Source organism: Gossypium hirsutum, chromosome D05, assembly GCF_007990345.1.
Source record: "Gossypium hirsutum isolate 1008001.06 chromosome D05, Gossypium_hirsutum_v2.1, whole genome shotgun sequence".
NCBI lineage: Eukaryota > Viridiplantae > Streptophyta > Magnoliopsida > Malvales > Malvaceae > Gossypium > Gossypium hirsutum.
Genome location: NC_053441.1, coordinates 27,533,373 through 27,549,280, shown reverse-complemented (window position 1 = coordinate 27,549,280; position 15,908 = coordinate 27,533,373). Strand labels below are relative to the sequence as shown.

Below are 15,908 nucleotides of genomic sequence, written 5' to 3'. Positions count from 1 at the left end.
ACTTGGTATGGAGATTCTCAGAGATAGAAAAGCAAGTAAATTGTACCTAAGTCAGAAAGGGTACATTGAGAAAGTTCTTTGCGGATTCAATATGCAGAATGATAAGCCTATTAGTACTCCTTTAGCAGCCAATTTCAGACTTTAATCAGCTTTGTCTCCACAATCAGATGATGAGATTGAGTATATGTCACATGTTCCATACTCTAGTGCAGTGGGATCTCTCATGTATGCTATGGTTTGTTCACGTCCAGATTTATCATATGCAGTTAGTGCAGTTAGCAGATACATGGTGAATCCCGGTAAAGAACATTAAAAAGCAGTTCAGTGGATTTTAAGATACTTACGAGGTACTACTGATGTTTGCTTACAGTCTGGAAGAACTAGAGATGGAGTCATTGGGTATGTTGATGCTGATTTTGCTGGAGACCTTGATAGAAAAAGATCTCTCACAGGTTATGTCTTTACAATTGAAGGTTGTGCAATCAGTTGGAAAGTCACTTTACAAACTACAGTTGCTTTGTCTACCACTAAAGCTGAGTACATGACAATTACTGAGGCTTGTAAAAAAGCTATTTGGTTGAAGGGACTCTTTAGTGAATTCAATGAAGACCTTCAAATCAATATAGTATTTTGTGAAAGTCAGAGTGTCATTTTCCTTACAAAAAATCAAATGTTTCATGAGAGAACAAAACACATTGATGTTCAGTATCATTTTGCTCGTGATATTATTGCTCGTAGTGATATTGTTGTGAGCAAAATTAGTAATCATGAAAATCCTACAGATATGATGACTAAGTCACTTCCTATAACCAAGTTTGAGCATTGCTTAGACTTGATTGGTGTTCATTGTTGAAATTAAACCCTTAAGGGGTTTTATGGAAGAGTGGAGAACTTGTTCATTGAGAGTTCGCGATGAAGAACTTGTTCATTGAGAATTCATGTCAAGGTGGAGATTGTTAGAATTAAGTGACCTGAATCCTTATTTAAATAAAATATAGTGGTAAAATAAAATAATAGTAAAATCCCTATAGAACTATACTTTTTTATTTTATTTTAGAATAAGGTTTTTTAAACCTTATTAAACTCCATCTATTTGATATTGATTAGAATAAGCTGTTTCAATCTTACTACACTCCTATTAGAATATGATTTTACAAGCCTATAAATAGACATAGTCTACTTCTCTTGTAATCATTCGAATTCGACATAGTAAATTTTCTTCTCCTCTGGCCGTGATTTTTTTCCCAAAAGGGTTTCCACGTAAAAATCTGTGTGTTCTTTATCTTATTTCTCTTTTCTTTGTGATATATTGTCATTACCGACATTCTATTTTTTTTACATACACAATTTTTAAATTTCACTAACAATGTACCAAATATTTTCCTCATACTTCAATTGCATATATACAAAAATATGCAAATATACCTTAATTACATATATAAATATAAATTTTAAAATTATTAATAAATTTTAATAATTTAATTAAATGATTATATTTTATTTTAAAATGTAATTATAAAAAAGTAAAAATAGTTAAGATATAAAAATTAAAAATTCGCTTAAAATATTAAAATCTTATATTAACTAGCATAGACTAATACAAGCTAGTATTAATCAAAACGAATCAAAAATATGTTGAAACAATAGAAATACACCAAAATTTTAATTAGAACAAAACTTAAAACTACTTGATATCAATTTAAGACGAGAAAAATATTAACTAATACCATCAATACTAAAATAATATCAATAACCATGGTTTAGCTCCATAAATGATATTGGTCCAAACAAATGTCTTACTTGATTATATGATTGTTATTTACACCAAATCTCCGAAAGTATATTGTAGAGATTGTTGTCTTAATTGATCATGATCCTATGATCCTAAGTTATACTAAGTCCCCAAACCTATATTATAGAGATTTTTTTGGGTGAAAGTACTTGGTAGATGTATCAGAATAAATTGATCTTTTTATTATTAATATGTCAATTATATCATTGACTTTGTGATAAATTTGCGTGAATTTCAAGTTCATTTGCATGAATTCGAAAGTTCAATCTTTATGTTTATAAACTCTTTTTCTCTTTCCTCCATTATAATGTATAACTTATAGAGATAAATATCAAAATTATACATGAACTATGGTTTAATATGCAATTGTATACAACAACTTTGATTTTGTGCAATTTTATACATAAAATTTAGAAACACAATTAAAGTTTCCCGTGTATAATTGCACCAAATTAAATTTCATGTATACAATTGCACATTTAATTAAAATTCGTGTATAATTTTGAAATTTATCCCTATCTTATATGATAAAAACTTAAAAAAAAATCAATTTAACCATTATACTATTAAAAAAATCGTCAAAGTTTAATAAAATTAACATTTATTGATTAAAGAAATTCATTTATTAGTTAACAGAATTAACAATTTAAAAATTTTTTATGGTTTGCAAATAAATTTTTTTTATTTAGAGATGAATTACAAATGAAAAAAAAAATCATATCCTTTTATATTACAGTTTTAACCTTATTTGATTGTTTTTAATAATACTATCACTTTTCTTGTATCAAGCCGAGGAACTTTGTGTATTTTGATTAAGTCTAAGCTGAAGGTGCTAATAAAATTTCACATCAAAATCAAATCATATTTTAAATAAAAATTCACCTGTTGTAATTCAATAATTATGTATGTGGATGAGATGTAACAAGTATTGCGATCCGTGTTATGATTGGAGATTAATTTTGTTTAAGTTAATATGGTATTTATTAAAATTATCTCAACAATGTCAAACTTAATTCAAATGTATAAAGAAGAAAATGAGCATAATATTTTTGTTTAATTCAAATTTATTTATTTATTATTATTTCATAGCTTCTTTTTTGTCTGAGTTTAAAAGATGGTTAATGTTTTTTTATTTAATTTAATTTTAATGATTTTTTTATTCGTGAAAAAAAATTTACAAGCGGATTATAATACTACAGTGTTCTTTAATTAAGGGCGAATTTAGAATTTTTTTAAAGAGAGGTCGGACTTGAATTATAAATGTTTGAGAAGTTAAAATATAAATTTATCACGTATTAATTTATAATTTTATCATTTTCTAAAATATAACCCCTTACACCTCTTGTATACTTTTCTTAATTTATTTTCACACCACTCATGAAATAATCATTATCACTAATAAAAAGAATTGCAAAAGAAATACAATAAAACTCGTGACCAGTATTTATCCTTCTAATAAAATTATAAAACACACAAAATTACTCAATTCCAACCAAAAAGAAAGAATTGACTCATCCTTATCTAACCGAAACATGAATCTGCCGTTTTATGGCTTGAAAGGACAAATGGATTTGGTGAAAAGTTGAACCTTTTTTGTGTGTAAGGAATCAAAGCAAGAAATTAGGACAAAAGTGGCTTCTTTTTCAATACTAGAATTAGGTACCAGACTAGAAGCTTCCTCTTCTATTTTAATGGTATAACTATTATATATGAAGAATATTCAAACTATGGGTACTGTGGTAATGACAAAACAAAAGCCAAGTAGGTATCACCTTGTAATCTCAGCTATCTATTTTCTATAGATTTACGGTCCTTTACACCAATCTCTTTATTTTATTTTATCTTTTTACAAAAGAGGCCTTAGATTAGGGATAAGGGATTAAGTTGTAGATAACATGGTTTGATTTTCAAATATATTAATTATGAGATGTAGTGTAGCTGTAGCTCACCTCATGAAGTTAGGGGTTCAGTCCTCGTCTATGGGAATAAACTATATTTAATGGCAAGCCATTTGTCTTTTTGAAGAGCATCCACAATCAAAAAGAATTTTAAATTTATTGAATGTCAACTTTTAAATAAGAGTGAAGTTAAGAATTTTGTGTAGGGACAGAGATAAAATTATAAATTTTTGAGGGTTTAAAATTAAAAGTTTTATGTTAAAGGACTTTGAATTGAATTATCAACTTTAGAATAAGCCCAAAAAAAAATTCATTTATTCAAAACTCTAAGAAGATAGATTAAATTGTTATTTTTTGAAAAGGATCAAAGTTGGAAAATTTCCATTTTCCCCTGCTTACCGGTTACCGCCCTTGCTTTTGAGGATAGTTGTATAAAACCAATATATAGTATTAAACCAATAGTCTCCTTAATTAGCTGTTAGTGCATGAGAATTTTGTATTAGAATAAGTTACGATTTATTTGATTTTTTAAATTTTATAAAAAGATTTATTTTAGTTATTTATTTAATTTTTGTTTCTTCAATTTTTAAATTTGTGTTATTTGTCAAATCATTTTAAAAAATGTATGGAAAAGTTAATGTTTGTTAACTTTGCTGATGTAGCATACACATGGATGCCACGTCAGTAATTAATTAATTTTTTTAATTTAAAAGATTCAAAAAAATATTTTAAAAATTATTACAAAATAATTATACAATTTTTAAAAAAATATTTTTTAATTTTTAAAGATTAATTACTAATGTAGCATACACGTGGATGTCATGTTAGCAAAGTTAATCAACGTTAATTTTTCCATCCATTTTGAGGTGATTTGATAAATAATACAAGTTCAAAAGCTAAAAGAGACGGAAAATTAAATGAAGAACTAAAATCCTTTTTTTATATATATAAAATTGAAGGGTCAAATAAGTCATTATGCATTTACTTTTAAAATTATACTCACAAGCTGTGTTGCAAGATTGACAAATGTCTTATAGAGATATAGTAAATTATTAAAAATATATATTTAAGAAAAACACTTCAATTTATTAAAATTGCGTGTAGAATAAAAAACATACTCTGACAATGTACCAAATAGTTACTCTAGGTTTAAATCTCGATAGTTTTATACGTTTTATATAAAATAAAAATAAAAACACATTCATAACAATATAAGTTACAAAGGGTTATTATTTGGTACATATGCAGTGTAATTTTTTAATTCCACAAGTATAGTTAAAAAATTGCTACATACTGTTCTTTTTTTCTTTTAAATATTTTATTATATCCTATAAGATACTTGTCATCACCCTAATCTTGCTTCTGGAGTTTAAATATTTAACATTAAAATTATTTGTAAATATTTAAAAAATTAAAATTTAATGAAAATAATCGGGGGGGATTTATTCATAAGATTAAGCTAGGAAAAAAAGTTACCTTTCATTCGATTTCCTTTCTTTTTATCATGTATCCATTGATTCGATTCTTTTAACCTTACCAAACATTTAACTGATATATACGAATCCTTACTTAAAAACCCTAAAAAGAAGATTCAAATCCTCCAAACTCAAGCAAAGAAAAAAAAGGTTGGGTTAACTTTATTTTAATATCATTTTATATTATTTTTAAACTGTTTAAAATGTAAGATTATAAGATTAAAAATTTATAATTTTTTTTTGAATAATTTCATTATAGAATCTGAACATATTTATTTTTTTATATAACTCTTAAAACTATCCATAACCCCTCCCCAATTCATAATAAAAAGATAATACATTTCAGCATACTCAAATTCATATCTTTCTGTATGGACAACCGCACATGTGCTCTATCTTCCTCTATTTTAGCAATGGCTGTTGGTGCAAGTAAGAATAATGGTAGGAACAAAGGGTGATGATAAATGCTATAAAAATAAATGTTGTTATCATCCCCAGCTTTTAGGGATCATATTTGTACTTGTTCTCTGTCTTCCTCTATTTTAGCAGTGGCTGTTGGGGAAGTTGCCATATGTCAACCTTACACACCCATCACATATCGCATCTATCTTTGAACAAAATACTAATCCTTTTATTTTTATTTTTCTTCCTTCATTGTTTTATAAGCCCATAAATTTATTAATAAAGGTCCTAGGTAGCATAATGCTGTCCATCAACAAATTATGAGGATATATAAATCCAGTTTACAAGATCCCATGTTTCATGGGATATTGTTTTGGGGATCCAATGGTTGCTTGTGAGGACGCATTCAAACGTTTCTCCCAATGTATAATCAATTTATTCCTTGGATCGGCAAACTGATCCATCATTCAAGTCGTAGTATGATGATTATAGTATTTTATATTTGTCTTGTGCAATGAATCCAAGAACTAAAATGCCATTTAAGAATCCAAGATTGAAGAATACCATTTTGGTCACCCATATGATATTATATATAATAATGTTATGTGTTGCTGTCGTCCATATATTCTTTGCATACTACAATCAAGCATACAGAATTACTTAAAACTATACCTTTATCTACCATTTTATTTCCAAACTAGCTCTCTTTTTTATAAAATATGAATTTAAATTTATTTATTTATAATATAAACTAAAATAGGAGTTTAATTAAAGAAACATTTGAAATAAAGTGAAAAATACTATGTGCTAATATTTAGTATATTAATAGCACGCAAACTTAAAATATTATCAATACCCTAATTCTACTTATAAAATCTAAAAATTTCATTGGCGATATACCAAATATTTTCCTAAATATTATATCAGTTACTATATTATTAAATTAAGTGCATTTAAAAAGAATTTATTAATTAACAATTGATGTCATTGAAATAATTAACTACGATCTATCTTTTAAAAGTTTTCCATAAAATCATATTTATATATATTATTAATTAATAAAAATTTAAAATATATAAAATCGTTAAATATAATTGAATAAATCAAAGATTATAAGATTAAATTTATGTATTTAAATACAAATAATTATATCTCTTTCTTAAAAAAGAGAAAGAAAAGGAAAAGAAATAAGAAACAAAACATATTATTTTTCTATTGATATTTTTGTTATTTTTATACCATTATCATATTTAATATATTTTGGCATATTAATAGCTCTAGAGGACTGTTATGGTAAAACTTCGTTTGAAACGATATGGTAGAAAGCAACATGCGACTTGAAGGACATGATCAGCTGTGGATGTCAAAACCCACCACTTTCCGTTATGTAGAAATGAATGTGCTTTTTGCTTGACATCCTTTGTTCTATTATAATCCGTCTTTTTGTTGGGTTGTAATGTAAATAGTACAGGATGGAGCTTGAAGAGAAATATAAAGAAAATATATTACATATATTATGATTTTAACATTAATTTTTTTTATAAGTTTTTATCATATCTGTTCTTTTTAATGCAATGCTTAGAACTATCCATAGCCCCTTCTCAACCCTTAAAATAGGAGGATAATGTGTTTCAGCGCACTCGAAGCCACGTCCTACTGCAGTGGTAACAATGTCGATGCCAATCAAACTAAGACTCAATTGACACACATATTATTAAATATTATGTGATAATAACAAAAGTAATTTAATCGTGATGTAGTCTCTTAGTTTTACTTTTTTTTTTCAATAAATATGATCAAAGTTATCAGAAATTATTTGGTACACTACTAATGGAATTTTAGATTCTACAAGTAGGGTTAAGGGGTTGACAAGCATTCTATAGGGGTATAGTAAAAGGAAAATTATTTGGTACATTGTCAATGAAGTTTTTAGTCCATAAGCAAGATCAGGGGTAGACAAGTGTCCTATAAGGATATAGTAAAATGTTAAAAAATAAATATTTTTTAAAAAGAGACACGTGTCAATTTTTAAGGTTACTTGTGGAATAAAAAATGTACACTGATAATGTACCAAAGACTCACCCATAGTAAAATATAACAAAATATTTTTAAAAAAGGGACACATGATAATTTTGTAAGACTATTTGTGAAATAAAAAAAGGACACTACCAGCGTACCAAATACTAACCCAAAAATTATTAATATAAAAAATAATTATAATTATTTTATTTCTTGAGAATAAAAATAGGGTCAAGGGGCTAGCAGGGCCCGACCCCCCTAAAAATGTGAAATTTTATTTTGACCATTTAAGGTTTACAAGATTTTAATTTAGTAAAAGGTAAATTTACATTTTAACCATCTAAAATAATAAAAATTTAATTTAGTCCTTTAAAAATTATAAAGATATAAGCTATTAAAATTGTGAAATTGTATTTTAACTCTCATAAGAATATACAACTTAATTCCGCCAAAGAAAAATTTCTGGTTTCGCTCTGAACAAAAGCAAATTTTATTAAAGATCAAACTTTAAATACAAAGAAATAGGAGGTCATGAAAAAAAAGTATTTATTTATTGGTCATCTACTATTTATGTATGAGTCATCTATTAACTTTGAACATAGATCATAACACATGAAGAATATTGAAAATTATTTTCCACAGCTAAAAAGCAATCAACCTCACTAGATATATTAAATTATGTTTTTATTTACCAAAAAAGAAATAAAGCATATCCCATAGAAATGAAAATAAAATAATTATTAATTATTTATAATAATGGAAGAGTAAAGATAAAATGTGGTTTTATAAGTAATTAAATACTTGCGTAATAGATCTAAATTATGAAGCAATATAAATGATTGAAATTTATATAGATAATAGATATAAATATAATAAATGGATTAATATTTAATATATTATAATTTTTTTATATTACCAATAAGTTAAATAATACCAAAACTTGCTTAGAGCATACAATGGGCTTAAACCCAATATATAAATGAATAAAGATATTATATATTTTAAAAGATTTAAGAAATTTAATTCGATAAATATTAATATTTTAAAGTGGAGAATAAAACAGAATTCTGTGTGCTAACCTAATAGTCAAAGTGCTTATCACTTCAGGTGTGATTTATATCACGTTGTCGATAAAATTTTACTTTTCTCTTATAATTTACCCAAAAAAAATAAGACTAAAATTTTAATAAAAAATCTAAAGCGGTTAATGAATTTTACCCAACATAGAATTATTAAGTTGAGAATTTAATCTCAAAATATAGGTAGAGTTCTCAGACGTTATGATTGCATGCCAAATCTTAGACAGATGACAAATGACCAATTTTGAATAGAAAAATAAAGAAGTCCATATCAAAATTGCAAGTGTGGACAAAGTCTCTTCATAGGGCCGTAGGTAAGTTTAGGTTTTTGATTCCTCATTTTTCCCACTGCTTTTTGTCTATTTCAATATGGCATCTTTCAAACCTGCCTTCCACACAAACTCCCAAATTACATTTCACATCTCTTTTCCAAAAGCATATTTGAAATCTTCATTTATTTTAAGTGAGAAGATCAAAATGTTTTGCTTGACCTAAGACACCCAAGAAAATGATTCTTGAGAATACAATGACACCGTTTTTTTTTCCTATATTAATCTTTGGGTTCCTTTCACATGTAATGACACGAGGGAATCTTTATAGTTATCTTCTCATGCTATAGTTGCCCCATAAAAAAAGGCTTAGCCTCGTTCATGTCATAAAAATCCTTCACTTGGATCTATATATATGTTTCTTTAATTCTTTTCTCTTGAAAGTGGTCATGGAAGATGAGCCTTTGAATCTCAGCTTGGCAATTATGGCGGATCCCGGTGGGGAAAAGATTAACAGAAAGAGGAAGAGAAGGGTTCCACTTCCATCATCATATGAAGGTTGTGAAGGGAAGATATTTAAGCTTCTTCAAGTAAGAGAGGAGATGTTAAAGCTTGATTACAAGAGAAAAGGTGTGGTTGAAGATGGGAAAGCTCTTCATTTAATCCATTTGTTGCTCATCACTGCAACTTCAGTCGATGAGAATAATGTGAACTCAGCCTTGGACAATCTCACTCAACTTTATCAATCTGTGTCATTAATGGGGGATTCTGTACAAAGGGTCGTTGCTTATTTCGCTGATGGGTTAGTCGCAAGGCTTCTTACTCGAAAATCCCCTTTCTACGACATGATCATGAAGGAACCGACGGCCGAAGAAGAGTTTCTAGCTTTCACTTGTCTTTATAGGGTGTCTCCTTATTACCAATTTGCTCATTTCACTGCCAACCAGGCTATAATCGAAGCCTACGAGAAAGAAGAAGAGTTCAATAACCGAGCATTGCATGTTATTGACTTTGATGTTGCTTATGGCTTTCAATGGCCTTCTCTCATTCAATCTCTTTCCGAAAAGGCATCCGGTGGTAACCGGATATCCCTTCGTCTAACCGGCTTCGGAGCAAGCTTTGCAGAACTGCAAGAAACCGAGAACAGATTAGTGAGCTTTGCCAAAGGGTTTCGCAACCTGGTCTTTGAATTCCAAGGCTTGTTAAGAGGATCCAAGCTGACAAACCTTCGGAAGAAGAAAAATGAAACGGTTGCTGTAAATTTAGTTTTTCATTTGAATACTTTGAATAACTCCATGAAAATATCAGACACGTTAAAATCAGTACGTTCGCATAGGCCTTCCATTGTTGTGTTGGTTGAACAAGAAGGTGGTCGAAGCCCAAGGAGCTTCTTGTCGCGATTTATGGAATCTTTACATTATTTTGCAGCCATGTTTGATTCATTGGACGATTGTCTCCCACTAGAAAGTGCTGAGAGGTTAAGCATTGAGAAAAACCATCTTGGGAAAGAGATCAAAAGTATGATTAACTGTGACAAGGATGAGGAAAACAATAAATCAAGTTCAAGGTATGAGAAGATGGAAACATGGAAAAGCAGAATGGAGAGCCATGGATTTGAAGGGACGAAACTGAGTTCAAAGTGTTTGATACAGGCGAAACTTCTGCTGAAAATCACCACTCATTATTGCCCTCTTCAGTGCGAAGGAGAGGTTAATGGTGGGTTTAGAGTTTTTGAAAGAGATGAAGCAAAGGCTCTTTCATTAGGGTGGCAAGATAGGTGTTTGCTTACAGCCTCTGCATGGCAATGTGTATAATAGTTTCTGCTTTTTTTCTTTTTTGTTCCCTAACTCATTCATATTATTCTTAATTGTAACATTTTTTTATAATAATACCCTTTATTTTTAATCAATACAAGGCATGAAGGTACTTACCATTTCTCAGTTAAGCAAAAATAAAATAGTTGTAGAATAATTTTCAATTTGGAAATATATATTTATTAAGTATAATAAATTTAAAATAAAATTAATTAAATAAAAAATTTCATTTAAGTATTTAATATGCTACATATCGCTCCAAATCCCATATATATTTTATTTAAATTCTTGAACTTCACTGATGAAGTTGAATGTAAAACACATCATTTCTATCCAAAGCTTCATTATATTTTATTCAATTGGATTTGAAATACCAAAGTTTGCAATTTTGGTTTGTCTTTATATTATATGGAATCTTTGGCAATTTACCAAATACTTCTACAACTATTTTTAAATCATGCATATTAAGCTTCAAATTTCACCTTTTTATTGATTTTGTCCATTAAAATACACATTTTTCTTTCTCTTTTTTTTTTTTGCACTCAAAGCAATCCTCTTAAGAAAAACTAAATACTAGGATTATAGATTTTGATAGCCCTCCACTTAATTCTATCATTGAAGCTTACCAAACTACACAATTACAAACATATTTAATTCTTTTAATGTAAAGAATCTCTTTATATAAATATAAATAACAAATTCCCCAAATATGATTAATAATTAAGAAGAAATAATCTATGTTATTTGAAAAACAATGCTATTATCAACAATTTCCATGCATGTATTAATACTTAAGGTATTCTTAAATTTGAATGGAACTCCTTTACTGAAATATAATTTTTATAATCATGTTACCATTTGATCTAATTATTAAAAAGCTAAAATAGACTTCTTAAAATTCACGTCAACATTTTAATTAGAATAAAATATTTAGGTTAACTAATAGCATTGTAAAAGTTGAGGTGTCAAATATGCCACAAAAATTAAAGTATATATATTAAATCTTAAATTTGAGCTGAGATCGAAATTGAAAATTGGCTATTGTTATATAATCTTTAAAAAAGAAGTAAAGGGATCAAAATTAAAACATGACCATTATCTTATAAAGTAATAAAAAAAGACGGTAAAAGTACCATGGAGGCCCCTGTACTAGGAGTCAGATTGTATTTTGCCACCTCTACTAAAAAATGGGCAATATAGTCCATGTACATTAGATCAAAGAGCAAATTGGTCCTTCTATTAAAAATTTCATCCAATTCTGTTGTTAAAATTTGGTCCTTATATGTTAGCATGAGGTACACATGGCACGCTACATGTTATTGTTTGATTATTCCATCAGCTACGTCAGTTTTTAATAGTACAAATGAATGAAGATTTTAACTAAAAGGACCAATTTGCTCTTTGATCAAACCTATATGGACTAATTTGCCTTTTTTTATGTAGAATGAGTAAAATGTAATCTAACTCCTAGTATAGGACCTTTTATGATACTGTTACCAAAAAAAAAGACTTTGACGCGTGTCATGTAAGGAACACGTCACATTAAAAAAATTGAGATACAAAAATTATATAAAAAAATTAAAATATAAAGATTAAATTTTAAACATGATATAAAAACCAAAGTTAAAATTCTACTATTAAAATAAAAAACTCAAAGTTAAAATTTAACCATCATCTTAATATTTTAAAAAAATCTTTTAACTTTAATATATATCATGTAAATTCCTTTTATATATAGTTTATAGATTAATCTCATGTAGACGAGTAAACAAATATTGTCGTAGCTCATTTAAGTCGCTTCTTAATTAATTAATTTTTTAAAGGTAACGATGCTTCTTAATTAACAACAACAGAATTAAAGCCCAAGCCCACCAAAACATAAACATTTTGGGATTCTTCTCTAGGTTTAATTTATAAATTGGTATTTAAAGTATTTTTTTTTCTTATTTTACTATTTAATTCTCTCTTTTTTTTGGTTATAAATGGTATCTAAGCAACTTGTTTTTTTCAAGTTTGTACATTCATTAATTTAACTTTTAATCAAACTATTAAATTTATTTAAAAAATGTTTAATCCACAAATTATTACTTAAATTATATCTTTTTTTTAAATTGGTACATAAACTATTCGTAATACTCTTGCCACTAAATTAAGAAGTTGTTGGCAAAGACTAAAATGTTATATCTATTAAAAAAATTCCAACCAATAATAGGCCGCCACTTCATAAAAACTTTTTTAAAAAGTAATTCTTTTTTTTCTTTTTTTCTTCTTCCTTTAAAATATTTGACAATGTTAGTAATGCTCGAAATTTGCTCTCCTGAGATTGAGACGCTAGCGATTAATATTGTTTTCGAACTTCACTTCTTGCTTGCTCAACTTGACGGGATTGAAAAAATTCTTTTGTTAATCAAAACCAATGTTTTCAAAACTGAACAGAATCAATTGATTGAACCGAGAATCAATCGAGGTACTGATATGAAGATAGCGTTGAATCGGTTGACCCGCGAGTCGATACAAACCAGTTGAACCGAGCTAAAAATTTAGTTGAATCAATTTTTTCTATTTTCATTCTTTTTTATTTTTATAAATTTTTTAATAATTAATTTGATCGAACCAAATGAATCGATCAATCAAGAAGTGGTGGCTTGACTGGTTTAACCATTGATCCAATTTTAAAAATCTTGATAAAACCATAAAACTCGAAATGCTCACACTTGTAGAAAAAGTCTAAGATAAGGAAGAAGAAAGAAAAAGAAAGAAAATATAAAGTATATATATAAAGAGAAATTAATACTTTATTTTTTTTTGGCCACATGATAATTTTTAATTGGTTATCTTTTTTTTGATATAGACTTAATTGTTTGACTAACATTGGAACTAACAAGGTACAACTTAAGAAAAAAAATAGTTTAGATAACATTGGACCTAATAAATGTTTAAGTACCAAAATGAGAAAAATGAAATATTTAGGTACCAATTTATAAGTTTAGCCTTTTTTTTCTTTTTTCTTTTTAAATAGACTCGAAGAGATACCAACAAGAAAACTACAAAATAACCAATGCCTCGTGTCAGAATATAAACTTTCATGACATTCTTTGGAATATAGATAATAGTTACTGCATTTTTTTCCCTGTTTTTCTGGCTTAAACTTAAGTCATTAATATGTAATGCAAGCATTTAAATTGCTAGTATACCAGATCATACTTAGGTTACCAGCATTAATGGTATTTAACTCCAATATCAGATGGAGAGGACTTAAAAGCCTTCCATAAACAAACCTCTTTCTCTGCTCAGAACCAGAATCGCACATATAGATGAATCGGAGGTTAAAGTCTCTTTCACTTGCACCTCTTCTTTTTCTTTTTAATTGAACATAGTTAACATGCATTCCATTTTGATGAAACAAGGCATCTTTGATGCTAGAAATCCATCTCCTTCAAGTTTGGCACAGCCTCAATGGTCTAACCTTTGGTTTTGCTGATGTAGTTCAAAGCGATGATGGAGTGAAATCAAGCCACAAGCATCGGAAACATCACATTTCCAAAGCCGTTTTAAATCCCATCAACTCAACTATGTTGATATCTATAGTAAGCAGCTCCACTGCTCTTCCTAACTTAGCCATCACCTTTGAACTTCATTTTACCCTCATCAGGCTTCCTACATGAAACAGTGTTCCTCATAGATTTTGCTTTAACCGGGATACGACAGGCCAAAGGGTTAACCCACAAAAGATTGTCTATAAAACTCCTCACCATCCTTAATCCCAAAGAATTTTGGGCCCATAAGCATTGTTCATAAACTTTATGGCACCAACCAGGGGCAGCACCACGGCCAAGGCATGGTGCTTGTTTCATAAACTTGTCCCATGTAAGATTCTGGGATGATAAAATAGTAAAACTCGCGTTTTACTGTTGGTAATCCAGGTTTAATTTATAGGAATTAGTTTAGATTTGATTTTTATATGTGTCATAAAGTTTGGTAAATTGATGTCAAATAGAGTGAGGTAGACCATCATCTCTTTTAAAATTGTATCTTGATTCAATAAAAATTTAATATGGTAAGAATTTTAGTTAGTGAAATTATCATATGTAAAAGATTAAGTGTAAAAGAGGTTACGAGAAATAAAAATCATATTTAAAACCCATATACAAAAGGTAAAATTTTAAAATTTCAAAAAAAAATCTCTAACTGTTTTTAAAAAGATAAAAAGTATGAAAATTATAAAAAAATGTTTTTTTAATATTTTTATTTTTTAAAATTTAGTTAATTATTTATGTGACATATACATGATAATCCATGTAAATGGCCACTTTAGTAAAATTAACAAAAATTTAACTTTATTTATTTATTTTAGAGTGATTTAATAAGTAATATAAGTTCAAAAGTTAAAAAAAATAAAAAAATATTTTTTTATAAAATTAGAAGACAAAAAAATAATTATTCCTAAATAATAGTACAGTTATCCTTAAACATCTCCGTTTTGTCATATCCTCAGATTTTACGTGGTTGAGACGCTTGAAAGAAATGAAAGATCTGTCACCTTTCCATAAATATCTAACACTTTCCAGTTCCACTCATATTTTTACCAGGCGTTGAACGAGGGTACTGTGGGACTCGCTATGATGATATTAGGATAAATTACACCATAGTTCACCTAATTATTGTCTTTTTCTTTTGGTCACTTAGCTATTAAAATTTTTTAATTTGGTCACCCAACTAATTGTGATTGTTCTTTTAGTCCAGTCCTTTAAGTGCCGTTAAATATGTGATGGGAGGGTAATGTGACAATTAAAAAAATTAATATAATAATAAATTTAGCCCTTAACTTTTACATATTATATCGATTTAGTCATAATTTTAAAATAATAACCCTTAAATTTTACAAATAATCTCAATTTGATCCTCAAAATTTACCTTCCTCTTCCTCTTCTCCCACCACCACTACCGTGGCTGCCTCCACCTTTGTCCAGAAAAAACCTTCCCTTTTTTGTGTCTATTTGAAATAGAAAAATAATGGAATACTTTGTAGTATCCGCTGCTGCCCTTGGAAGGACATGAAAATTTTGAATAAATGAATACTATTATTAATCGTTGAATAATTTTGAAAGTTTTTCTTTTTTTTATTGTACACGTTAAACATATTATAAGAATAAGAGTGAT

General features: G+C 27.9%; 1 protein-coding gene across 1 annotated transcript; it reads left to right on the top strand.

Annotated features, from left to right (window-relative positions):
- The first annotated feature begins 9,191 nt into the window (after positions 1-9,191).
- On the top strand, positions 9,192-10,920 carry LOC107902565 (GRAS family protein RAM1). The gene is made up of 2 exons (XM_016828722.2): positions 9,192-9,199; positions 9,302-10,920. The coding sequence occupies exons 1-2, from the start codon at positions 9,192-9,194 to the stop codon at positions 10,746-10,748; spliced, it is 1,455 nt and encodes a 484-aa protein (XP_016684211.2). The 3' UTR covers positions 10,749-10,920.
- The last annotated feature ends 4,988 nt before the right edge of the window (positions 10,921-15,908 follow it).